At 53.9% G+C, this 12927-nt stretch overlaps 1 protein-coding gene across 1 annotated transcript in view; it reads left to right on the top strand.

The window, feature by feature from the left end:
- Nucleotides 1-1589: 1589 nt before the first annotated feature.
- The window catches only part of Fgf18 (fibroblast growth factor 18), a 31427-nt gene continuing 20089 nt past the window's right edge, over nt 1590-12927 (top strand). Inside the window, exons 1-2 of the mRNA XM_036197161.1 lie at nt 1590-2191; nt 2356-2392. Of these exons, the coding sequence (XP_036053054.1) occupies nt 2160-2191; nt 2356-2392 (69 nt within the window). The 5' untranslated portion in view covers nt 1590-2159. The remainder of the gene's footprint in view (nt 2192-2355; nt 2393-12927) is intronic.

Raw genomic sequence — 12927 nt, 5'->3', positions numbered from 1 at the left:
TTCATTAATCTCCAAATTGAGGAAGCTACTAATAACTTTGCAAAGTTAGTTCTGGCTGTCTAGAGAATGTATCTACGTAAAAATGAATGTATCCTCATGCAAGAACTATCTCAAAGCACAAAATTTGCAAAGGTTTTTAGGATTTGTGTAGTGTAGTGTCCCCATGTTGTCCATTCCCTACCTCCCCCAGGGTTTCTCTGTGTATCCTTGGCTGTCCTGGAACACTTAGAAATCTACCTGCCTCTGCTTCCTGGAAATGCTGGGATTAAAGGCCTGTGCCACCACTGCGGGGCTCAGGATTTTTTTTTTTTTTTTTTTTTAGCTGAGGATCGAACCCAGGTGCGCTCTACCACTGAGCTAAATCCCCAACCCCGGATTTGTTTTTATTTAATACTGTCTCATTAGCCTGTGCTTTGAAAAGGAACTGAAAGTAGCTGACAGAAGGGAGGCTGCTACTTTAGGAGTAACACCACTGAGCAGCCTCCCTACCGTATGCTCCAGAGAATGGGCAATAGCAACCACAGCTACTGACGGGCTTTAAACCAAATAATCTGAATTCCTGAGTTTTGCATTTGAGCTTGTTCTCTAGTTTCTTGCCCACTGCGACCTGTTTGCCTTAGCATCAGTCCAAAGCAGAGTTTCGTTGACCGAGGCTCTAGACAGAATGAGGCAGTGCTATGACAATATCTACGTTTTGGGCTTAATGGACAGAAAATGTTCAGGGTTGGTGACCAAGGGCAGGAAAACAAGCTGCTTAGTGTGCGAACCAGAGGGCCTGGAGTGAGCGCTGACCAGAGTCCTGGCTACTCAGGCATGTAGCCCGTCAGCGCTGGGGTTACAGCAGCACTTTCGAACCGCTAGGTGGTAGCCGTGTGCTTCCCAAAACCGAGTCACCTACTAGAGAACGCAGCTGGAAGCCCTAGAACCAACCTTAGAGTCCCAGAGAGGGGGAAGGGAGAGACTCTCCTGAGCCCTTTTCCATCTCCCGTGGCAGGAACGGAAGAGAAGGCTTCACTTAGCTTAGACATCCCGTAGTGGGGAGGGTGCGAGGGGCTATCTTGCGTTGGCCTCAGGGCGAGGGTAAACGCGACTTCTTTTAGTTGAGCCACTCCAGCTGGTGGGCCTCGCCTGTCCTCTCCCTGATTCTGAGCACTAGTGGATGTGAGAGCGAACAGCAGATGTGAGGGAGGCAGGACGCTCTGCACCTAATTGCATTCTTTGGGAAGCCCGCCTGCTCCATTCGGCCAATATTAGCGTTGTGACACAGAGCTCCGACGGCTCCCAGTGCTCACCAGCTCCAGCCTCGTGGGTTCTGCCCTGCTGAACGGCCAGTTCCATCGCCGACAGTCTGAGTGCCTCCCCTCCAGCCCTGAGCCGCCAGAAGGAGGAGGAGGCAGTGGAGAGGCCGCGGCAGGCAGGCAAGCAAGCAGGGCCGGCTTTGATGTGGGCGCGGCGCACCCAGCGGCTCTGAGCGCCCGTCCGGCCGCGCCCCGAGGGGGGAGCCCCCGGGCCCCGCATCCTCATTGTGCCGGCGCGGGCCCGGGCCCGCCCCCGGCCCCCCGCCCCCTCGCCGCCCGCGCGTAGAAAACGCCCGGGCCGCCGCCAGTGGTGGGAGGCGGCGATGCGCACGGCCGGAGAGACACGGAGGAGGAGACATGAGCCGGCGGGCGCCCAGACGGAGCGGCCGTGACGCGTTCTCACTGCAGCCGCGCGCCCCAGCCTTGGAGCGCTGACCCCGGCCCTGCCGGCCCCGCCAGCCTCGCGCCTCGGCCGCGGGGCCCCAGCCGCAGCCCCCGCCGTGCATGTTGACCCTGGACTGAGTCGGCAGCCCGCGTCCTGCGAACGCCCAGACGGCCCTCCTGCCCGCTTCGGACCAGCTTCTCCGTCCCGGCCGGGCGCCTCCCGCACCGCGGTCTCCCCGCAGCCCCCGCGCCGGCTCGGAGGGCGCAGCGCTCGGGAGGAGCCGCGCGGGGCGCTGATGCCGCAGGGCGCGCCGCGGAGCGCCCCGGAGCAGCAGAGTCTGCAGCAGCAGCCGGCGAGGAGAGAGCAGCAGCAGCGGCGGCGGCGGCGGCGGCGGCGGCGGAGGCGCCCGGTCCCGGCCGCGCGGAGCGGACATGTGCAGGCTGGGCTAGGAGCCGCCGCCTTCCCCCCGCCCCGCGATGTATTCAGCGCCCTCCGCCTGCACTTGCCTGTAAGCGCCCGCCTGGGGCTGCCCACCCAGCCTGGATGCCTGTCCCCGTGCGTGTGGCTCTGTCTACCCGCCTGCTCGCCTGACTTTTTGCCTGCGTGTCTGTCTGTCCATCCGCTCCCTCTCCCTCGGGTCCCACTGACCACCTCTCCCTCTTTCTCCCGCAGGTGTTTACACTTTCTACTGCTGTGCTTCCAGATTCAGGTACGTGGACTCCAGACTGAGAGGTTCTCCCCCTCCCCCGCGCGCACTCTTCCTAGAGGTTCGGGCCGACCCCCCTTCCCGGGACCGCGCCCCCTCTCGGTGCCCCACCCCTCCTGGGCAACAAGCCCAGTGCACCTGTTCCCAGGGCTCGGAAGGGCGGCTTCGCGCGCGTCCTGCGCTGGCGGTGTTGGGCCAAGGGCTAGGAGCTGCTGCCGGGCTCGAGCCAGTGCGGGCTGTCGCGGCCGCGGTCGGTAGATTTCCCAGAGGCCAACGGCTCAGCCCAAGCGCTGTGCGGGACTCCAGCCCCCGACCGCAGCTGGCGAGGGGTAGGGACCTAGGGGTTTTTCCTGCCAACTGTCCCTTTACAGCTTGCTTCTGCTTGCAGACAAAAAGGTGGTTTTCAGCTGAGTGGATTTTGAGTCCAGTGAGAGCTTTAGTTGTAAATTACTCTGTGGGTGTGGGGAGAGAGAGAGAGAGAGAGAGAGAGAGAGAGAGAGAGAGAGAGAGAGAGAGAGAGAGAGACTGAGACCCTGCTCCCCATCCTGCTGCGCTCCGCTCCACATGTCCTTGCCCAAGGTGGTGCAGCCCAGGGCCTGTTCCCTGCCTGGTCCCCGTTCGCTCTCTGTGCATCAGAAGAGGGCTTGGCGCTCAGCCTGGAAAGCACTTGCTAAAATCTGATCTGTTACTTCAGCAGCTTTCAGACTCGGGAAGGTCTTGGCACACAGACAGTTGGAATGCTCTGGCTTCCAAAGCCGTGGAAATGAAGGAAGGAGGGGGGTTAGGGAGTCGACTTCAGCCCCGATTAGAACCAGACCAGGGCTGCCTCAGCATGGTGTGTGTGTGTGTGTGTGTGTGTGTGTGTGTGTGTGTGTGTGTGTGTGTGTGGTGGTGGTGGTGGTGGTGGTGGTGGTGGTGGTGGTGGTGGTGGTGGTGAGGGGCAAAGGGAATAGGAAACACCAGCTGCCCAATACCTCCACCTACCTACAGCTACACAGGAGGGGACTTAGGATAAACTGGACACAGGCCAAAAGAGGATTATCTGTCCCCTCTCCCTCTCCATGAAAGGCAGGTGTCCTTGCTGGGTTAGTGGGAAGTCAGAGCACTCTGAGTTCTGGAGATGTCTGGAGACCACCTTGTGCATGGACCAGAGGTGCTTCTCTCAGATTTCTGGTCTAGGAAGCTTGTGTGTACCTGCTGTCTGGTCTGTGTTTGCTATTGGGTCTCATGCATCTCTTTCCACTGGTTGGGGAAGACTGTTTCTTGGAACAGGGATAGACACTCAGGGCAACCAGTTGAGACTGGGGACTGGAAGGCTAGATGGATGGACAGACTGATGGCCTCTTTCCTTCTGTTGGCCAGGCTGAGGTCCCCAGTGACTCCTTGAATCAATACAACTGGAGTCAGTAACTTAACGCTGGCTGTTTGCCAAAGCAGATGTGACCCTGTGTGGTGAAGCGGGTGGTGGTGGTGGGGGGGGATGGTCGATTTTGAGAAAAAGGCCAGTGCCAAGCATAGGCTGCTAAGTTTGTCTGCAGCTGAGTCCCCAAGCAGAGGGCAGGTTCCAGGGTCACTCCAGGGGGTCTTCTTGTCTGGTTGGGTCGAGCCTGGGCAGGAGCTGAGGAAATGGGCGTGGAGGTAGAAAGAAACCTTTGGGTCTTGCTGCTCTCCCTTCTTTAAGTAGGGACCAGGAGGGGCTGCCGGGTGGTCTTTGTGTTCTCAGATGGGAATGCGAAGGAGAGAGTCTGGACTCTGCTTCCCACCTCCACCTCCTGGCCAGAACTAGAGCCAGCATCTCTAGGGAGGAGCTGGGTGGTCTGCTTGGGCTAGGCTCAGAGGCGGGGTCTATGCAGGTGAGGGAGCCTCTCCTCCCTCTCCCCCCTCCCTTGACCCTTTGTCCCCTGCAGCCTCTCCACTTCGGAAATGCATAGGGCTGGTGTTTTAACCCCTAGTCTGTATCCTTGGGACTGGCTGGGGGTGTCCTTGAAGATCATTCAGAAAATAGTGTGCAAATTTGGTGTGTCTGGAAGAGGAGTCATAGCAGTCCACATATATACATATACACACATATACACACATATGTTATAATGTGTGTGTGTGTGTGTGTGTGTATGTGTGTGTGTATGTGTGTGTGTGTGTGTGTGTGTGTGTGTGTATTCCCAGGACTCCTAAAAGGTAAATAAATACCAGGGGGAATAATTAGTAGGCTTATGGTCACTTTGGTTCAGAGACAGGGATGGAGTGGCCCTTAGTGGTAGAGATGAAGGTGGCTTCAGTGGGGGTATTGCCTTGAGTCTGAAGTCTGAACCTTGCAGAGGCAATTTTGTCTGATGCTGTGAAAGCAGGTGAAAGCAGGTGTAGTCCTGGGCAGGGTGCACAGGGTAGTAGTGAGGGCCTTTGGGGCAAGTAGACCGAAGGCCTTCCCATGTGAGGAAAGGGCCCAGGGACTTGGCAATGGGTGATCTGTGCTGGACCCCAGCTTCAGTGTGCCCTGCCTGTGGCTCTGCAGCTGTTTAGTTGCCTCGTTTGTGAGAGGTGGCCCTTCAGTTCAAGTGCTGTGTGACGGGAGCAGAAGAAATGTTGCTGATTATGACCCACTCAGGGAGGCATGTCGGCCAACTGAAAAGCCAGTGTACTTCATCTTTACTATTTTAGGGGGTTTGGTACAGTTTTAGCAATGGAATTTCTGGGTGCCTCCCCCCCTCCCAGCCCTCAGTCACCAGGCCTCAAATAGATTCCCCCCAAGTCAGGTTTCCATGAACACAGTCAATGCCAGATACTGTCCTCCGCCCACCGCCAGTGTGGTGAGCCCCGCCTTCACCCATTGGCCACCCTGGGAAGTGGGAAGCTGGGAATTTAATAAAACCCCTTCATCCTTTCTCCACACGACTCAGGACACCGCAGATAGCTCAAATCAGAAGAATTTTAAAAATTTCCGCGGGGAGCAGGCAGCGTGACCAGTAAATTGCTTTTCTGCACTTGGCTGAGCTCTGACAATGACACCGGCCGGCTTTTCACGACGCTCTGCCGGCACCTGCCCAACATTGTTCCTGCCGCCAGGCTCCACTAGGTCCTTGCCTTCCCGAGACAGGCTAGCATAAGGCAGGCCAGTGCGGGAGGTGCATGTGGGGGGCTTCCTGCAGCCTCTTGTCCCTCGTGCTACCCCCTTGTTCTTCCCACAGAGCTACTTCCTGTCTCACCGGGAGGTGTTGGAGTGTGGAGTTCTAATCCTATCCCTGTTTAGCCTGACCACCCGCACCTAGCCTCCTCACCGCTGGATGGCACTTTTAATAACTTAAAGCAACATCATTCATTGGTCCATTCAGTTGAGTTTCCATTCAACATTCAGCTTGCTTCTTGTTGACCCTGGGGGTGAGACCTAGACAGTCCCTGGCCTCCTCGAGATTCTTCCAGTCTAGAGGGGACACTGCCAGATGCTCCAGCATTGGGACAATCTCTTCTACTTTCTGGGAAGTGACTTGCCTAGGTGCAGAGGGGGTTGCTTGTAAGAATGTAAGGCATGTCTTCCCTCCTTTCAGCTTTCCACAAGGAAGCCAGGTAGGATGGAGGAGTCACATTCTTGCTTCCCAGAAGGAGAAAGCTGGATATAGAACTAGCTAGGAAGGGATTTGTTCAGGGTCATGGCTACAAGCCAAGAATCTGGATTTAAGATCTTGTATTAATTCTATCTCTTCTAGAAGGAATCCTGCAGTTTACTAGTAGGGGAAAGAGTCCCAGGAGGCAGGCATGCTGGGGGTCCTTAGTGGGAAGTCCTGTTTAGTCTCATGAAGGTAGGAGACTCTAGTAAGAAGACGATTCCTCCCTGGCCCTGTCAAGAGGCGCCATTCTCCTGGAATGGTGCTGATCTTTGAGGGCCCTGGAGCTAGATGTGGGTGCCTCCTTCCCAGGGCAGAAAGAGGGGAGGGGTGGGGCACCCTGCCAGCATTCCTGCAGCCAGGGAAGGTCACCCACTTGCTTTGAGATAAGGAGGTGGATTTTTAAAATTTCTTGTGGTCGGTACAGCCAGTGTCAGTGGACTGGGGGTGGCCTGTCAGAGTCACAGGTGTGGCCTCCTCCCTGCACCGGGCAGCATTGCGATTCTGTAGGCTCCCAAAGGAAGGCTGAAAGGGAACAGGGAGAGGCATCTATCCCAGTACAACTTTGGGGTTCTGACTTGGTCCTGTAGCAGAAAAGTTCTGGGGGTGCCGGCCCACAAGGCTGCTGACAACAGCTCCAGCCCACCATGTTCCCTGGGTGTCAGGCATTGTCTTGCACTATTCCCGTTATAGCTCACCACGAGCCTGGGGTCCGAGGATGCTGTAGATGGAGGACAAGAACCTCTGCAATGCACACCAACCTGTCTGGTCACACAGCAAAAGGGAAGCAAAGCTATGGATTCGACTCTGGCTGCCTGACTCTGGGGCCCGGGCTAAAAAGGCAATTGAGGGCTTTACATTCATACAGCCTGGTTCAAACTGTGGCTGTGCCTTCTGTTTGCTGTGTGACCTTGGGGCAAGTTACTTAATCTCCCTGGGGCTTAACTTCTGTATGTGTAAAATGGTGAAAATACCACTCTCCCTCTCTCCCTAACTCACTCCCTCCCTCCAAACACCCCAGTAAGATGGTGGCTATCTTCTAAGGGAAGGAGGTGTCAGTTCTAGGCCTGAGGGCTGTGTCTCTGGTCCTAGGAGGATTTTTTTTTTTTTTCCTTCAAGACAGGGTTTCTCTGTAGCTTTGGAGCCTGTCCTGGACTAGCTCTGTAGACCAGGCTGGCCTCGAACTCGCAGAGATCCGCCTGCCTCTGCCTCCCGAGTCCTGGGATTACAGGCGTGCGCTGCCGCCACCACACAGCTCTAGGAGGATTCTCACCTGCCTCTGTTGCCTGTTGTGTATAGCAAGCGCTGCTCCCCCCTGGTGTGTGTGTTGTGAACTAGGGCTGTTCTGATGAACCTGTGTGTGTGTCTGTGCTCTTGACTTGGGTTGGCATTACTGCTCACTAATAAGGGCCCGTGGCAGACCACTGGAGGAAAGGGCATTCGGACATTTCTCCCCATAGGCCAAGGCAGGAGGAGAGGCACCTGGCCTTAGGATGAGTTTAGGTCAGCTGCCACACCGTGGGGGGAATTTGTTCTGGAACATCAGTGGGTAAGTGGCCTCCTAGGCTGTGGGCTGGCTGGCTGGCAGTTCTTATTCTCCAACATCTAAGTGACATATAAAATGTTGCCGTGTTGACAATGGGGCCAGAGACACTGTATATTGATCAGCTGAGGGCCACAGAACAAAGCCCCCCAGGATGTATGATGAGCCTCGGCCTTGGCTCAGTTCACCCTGGGCCTTTGCTCTACTTGGTTTATCCGGCTGGGTAGGAGTCAGGCACTGAAAGCTTCTGAAGGGCCCTGTGCACAGGCACTGGCATCAGAGAAGCCTAGGTTCTGTGCTGCCACATGCTAGAGAAAGCAAGGGAAGAAATGTTCCTTGGATGAGTGACAGCAGGTACTCTAGTCTGTGGGGTAAGGGTTTGAACTCAGATCTATGTGTTATTCCACCATTCAGGTTGCATGGCTTTGGGCAAGACCTTGGAACCTCTTGGAGTCACTGCTTCCTCATCATCTATAAACAGGGATTAATTATGTTATCCCCAAGGTTTTGCTTGGTGGCCCTCACCTGTAACTCAACACTGGGGAGACTAAGGCAGGATGTTGAGTCAGCCTGGGGCATATAGTGAGAACCTGTTTCAAAAAGTCAAAATGACCACAACAGAATTCTCAAGCATTCCCCAGAATCACTGATAGGCATAACGGAGGCCATATCTTGGGCCAAGTATGCGATAGACACTCGTAAGCAAACAACTAATGAGCATTTATGAGATACCTGCTGTATTCCTGGCCCCCACGTGGATTTGGTCTTCAAGGCTTCAATTTTTCCTCAGGAAAGGAGGTAACAGACACTTTGGGTTGATCCCCTTCTCCTCCACTTCCTACCTTAGAATCCCATGGTTCTTGTCACTCTCTTTGACCAACTGCATTCTTTGCAGGGACAGGAAAGAGCCTGGGGTCTGAACTCAGTTTACTGGTCACACTGTGTCTTGGGCACTCACCAGCTGTGTGACAGATAGTATTGACTGGCCCCTCTGTACTCATCATTAATGGAGCACCAAGATACAGCATCGGTCCTGGGGTTTCTGGGAGGAGGACTGTGGTCCCTGGGGGAGCCGTTGGCATGGAGCCAGGCTTTTCAGATGTTAAGTGAAACAGCTATAACTCTCAGCTATGGACTTCTTGAAGCCTGCTTGCCCACCAACCAGCTTGTACCTATTCCTAGAAATTCAGGGGAGGGCAGACCCTTGCTGCAGGCTCTGGGCACTGAATGGACCCTCTCAGCTCAGTGAGCAGAGGAGCTTAGGGGCCTGGACCTGGACTGAGTGAGTCCCTGTGCCCACTGTCCCTGTGCTAGGTGCTGGACCCCTAGGAGATTTATACCTGTCCCAGCCCTCAGGTAACAGGAACTGAGGGCTGCTGTTGGAGAATAGAACTTAGACACTGAAACCAGACCTGGGCCAGAGCAGTTGGCCAGATGAAGAGTGTACTGTGAACCTGCAGGTGCATGTGTGTAGGCTTCTGCATGTGTATGTAAGGTCACTGAGGCACATGGAACAGGCTGCCTGGAAGTAGGGAGCATCATTATGTGTTCAGTGTGCTGCAAGCCCTTTGTGGTTGCTGGAGCATCACACTCAGAAATGGGCTGATAGAAGAAGCCCTCTTGGGCACTGAGCACCAGAAAAAAGCCTGTTTGTCATCTCCTAGGCATGATGACTACCCCTGCCCATGACTTCAGGGAGATAGAGTGATATTGAGATGCTGGCAATGGGAGAGTGAGGGGAAAAGAGCTCAATCCATTCAAGTCCTATCCCTATCCAGACTAGCTCCAGGATTGACTACCTGCTGGTATTGACAATCTGTATGGAGAAGGCTGATGTATGGGCAGAGGGAGGCTAGACCTTGGGCCCAGCCCCCATTCTGCAGTGCCCCACCCATGCTGATGGCTTGGCCCTGCCAATCAATACATTGATAGCCCTGGGAGCTTAATGGACAGGCTGGGGGTGGGGAAAGGCCCTTTGCGGCCATACTATCTATCTAGGCTGCAATGGGTGAGGGGAACATGATTCGAGAGGCCATAAGCTTGGGCTGTCGGGAAGATGGGGCATCCAAGAGACTGAGGGGGCACCTTAGTTCCCTTTTTATGAAGCAGTGCCAGGTGGAGAAAACTAATACTTCGGGGCTGAATATGTTCAGATCTTGGCTTTGTTGTGTCCTGTGCACCCTGGCAAGTCTCTTCCTCTCTGTGCCTCCCTGTGTCAGTGGGAATAAGGGGTAGTATAGTTTACACTTGCTCGGGTTCGGTGAGGAGTGAGCTGATGGCCCCGGGGTGGTGCCTGGGAATTCAGAACCACTGTGAGCTTCACTCTTGATGTAGCTGTAGCTGACTCCAGGCTGGAGTCCAGGCCGTCCTCGAGGAAGCATTTGGAGGGCTGCCTTTTGGAGTGGAGAAGGAAGCTGGCTTTACTGGGGTTCTCTCTCAGAAGGCCTGAAGTCTTGGATTTGAACCCAAAATTTGGAAGAGCTCTAAAAGCCCTGGCCCCCTGCTGCTGCTTGAAGCCTGTGCATGTCCTTGGGACCAGGGAGACTCTTCATTCCTGGGCAGGGTGCCTAGCAATGGACATGGATGACTGAAGGTAGCTGGGACCGATCAGTGGGCCCCCATTTCCCTCTTGCCCAGAGGACTTCAAGTTTCTAGCTCCTCTGTGGATAGTGTCCTTCCCCCTCAGCCATGCCATAGCTTCTGATCAGGCTCCTGTCCCAAAGGAGCTGTGTCCTTCTACATGGATGGTACATGTTCAGATCTCCCAGGGATGGCTACCCCATGTATAAGCACTGAGATGCTGAGTCAGTAAACCTGAGAGCCTAGATGACTAACAATAACTAACAGGTGGGTAGCAGATGCAGCATGGATACGTTGGACAAAGAACAATGTGGAATTTTATCATACTACTCATAACAGCACTGAACTAGAAACATGGTTCATGTTTAGAATTTTCCATTTAATATTTTTGGCTCTTAGTTGACGAGATGTAGCTGAAACCAAGGATAAGGGGACACTGGTGGGAAGGAGGTGGTGAGAACAAGGTGGTAGTACTTGTGGATGAAGTGGCTGGCTTGAACTCTAGATGTATGGCAAAGTTGTGTTTGAATCTTGAGTCCTCTCCTCACTAATTCTGTGACTTAGGACAAATGATGTGACCTCCCTCACTTTCTCCAGCTCTAACATGGGGATGATAATAATTCCTGCTTATGAAAGCACTCTGTGACTGTGTAGGACCAGCCATCCACAGTGGGTCTTTCAAAAACATGGCTGCTGAGCTGGAGAACTGGCTCAGTGAGTAAAAGTGCTTTTTGTGCAAGTGTGAGGACCTGAGTTCGAATCCCCAGAACACACATAAAATTGAGCATGGCAGTGCATACCTATAATCTCAGCTATGGCAAGATAGGAGGTAGAATCAGGAGGACCCACAAAGCTCATGGGCCTCATGGCCTGGTGTATACAGCAGAGAATAATAACAGAAAGAGATCCTTTCTCTAAGGCGGTAAGAGACAAGGACTGACGTGTTCTCTGACTTCCATAATACACCTCAGCATGAACCTATCCCCTCCAAATAGGCACGCATACACAAGTGCACACACAAAGATTGGAAACCCCATGACTGTTTATAAAGCAAGACTTAAAAAAAAAATAAAAAGAATGTGGGTTGGGGATTTAGCTCAGTGGTAGAGTGCTTGTCTAGCAAGTGCAAGGCCCTGGGTTCGATCCTCAGCTTCACAGAAAAAAAAAAAAAAAAAAAGAATGTAATGGCTGTTACAGTTACTAATGGAATTTTTCAAAGGTAAATGGTATAAATAATTCCCATTTTGCAGACAAGAAAACTGAGGGTAAAGGGCTCAAGTGTGTCAGCTATTGTGGTTGGAGCCAGGTAACTTGCAGGTCGAACGGTACTACTTTTTATCCTGGTGTCAGAGGTTCGTGTGGGTGACCAGGATCTTGTTGGAGGTCTTCAGGAGATGGCAATGTGCAGGGTCTGAGAAGAATAGGGATGCTCCCAAACATGCTTCTCAGCGTCACGGGACTGAAGCCTGCAAGGAAGCAGAGGTAGATGGTGGATGGTAGGTGCCCCTGTGGAACAGGACACCTTGGTTGGTCTCAGGAAGCTGGCAGAGCTCCCTTTCATATGGATCAGATTATCACCAGGATGAGGGTGGTAGGCTTGGAGTGCAGGCAGGGGCTGGAAGTTGGGGCCTGGCAGGCTTCTGAGCAGGAAGGTGCACCCTTCCCTGAACTGAGAGCACTCTAGATGAAGACAGGATGTAAGCCAAGCTGTGTGGCTTTGTCTACTGAGCACCCTATTGGCATTCCTAGGCTAAGGCTTTGGGAGAACCCAGGATCGGAATGAGGGTCGAGCCTATAGGGCCTTTGTTGCTCAGGTGCAGCTCCTGGACTGGGGAACAAATATTTGGGAAAGGGGAAGGGGCAGGTTGGGAGTACTTGGGAGTCTTAGGATGCATGGACAGTATCAGTCACCCACTCTGGAGGGCCTGTTTTGACCAGGGATCACTGTGAGTGTGGCATTGAGGGAGGTGGGGCCATTTTGTCTATGTATTAAGTCTTCTGGCTTTCTTGTGTGTGTTGTGGCTTTTGGCTCATCCCAAAGCTTTTCAGCTCCTTGGAACATTGCGCACCTGGAGGGGTGTCAGCAGGCAGACCAACCATTCTTAGGCACCATAGCCAAGAGAGCTGCCACTCACCAAGCTAGAAAGCAGGGCAGTGACTCTCCCAAGGCAAGCTGGCATTGCATACTGAGTTTTGTGTACTCATACCCAACCCATGGCTCTTGAGAGCTGGCCTCAAAGTCCAACTTGGGGAAATGGTTTCTCCCTGGCTCCCTGATATTCCATAGCTCTGGAGCTGATGGAGCTAGAACAGGTCATGTCCAGGGGCTTCTTAGCAGGATTCCCAGAACAAAGTGATGTGCAGTTCCCATAGTACGGCATCCCTCGCACCTCTCTGCTGGGCACTTTAGTTATCTGGATGGAAAGAGTAGGCCTTGCTGCTGGCTTCCAGGTGTCCCTTATTTATGACCAGTCATTTGGCAAGCACTGCTGATTGCTTCCTGGGGACAAGCTGATACCTAGGGATGAGCCTGGTGATAACTCCAGAGACAATAGCATGTCCAGATCCTGCCCTGTGAAGGGATCTCTAAGGCAGGCTTCTAATGGCAGGTAGAAGGGGCTGGTGCCCTGAGCCCACCAGAGGTTTGGATAGGAAGTCTAGGGTATCCAGCCTTTCCAGAAAAGGGGCCCAGTTTCCAGCAGAGACCACCAGCTACTTCCCTAGGGATTGACCTGGTCAGAGTTTGGCTTAAGTGGTGGAAGCTAGGCAAGATGGATTGTGCCCCCACATCCTGGTTCAGGGCCACCCAATAGACCTTG

Source organism: Onychomys torridus, chromosome 8, assembly GCF_903995425.1.
Source record: "Onychomys torridus chromosome 8, mOncTor1.1, whole genome shotgun sequence".
Taxonomy (NCBI): Eukaryota; Metazoa; Chordata; class Mammalia; order Rodentia; family Cricetidae; genus Onychomys; species Onychomys torridus.
The sequence above is the reverse complement of the archived record's forward strand: the minus strand, read 5'-3'. Positions and strand labels throughout refer to the sequence as shown.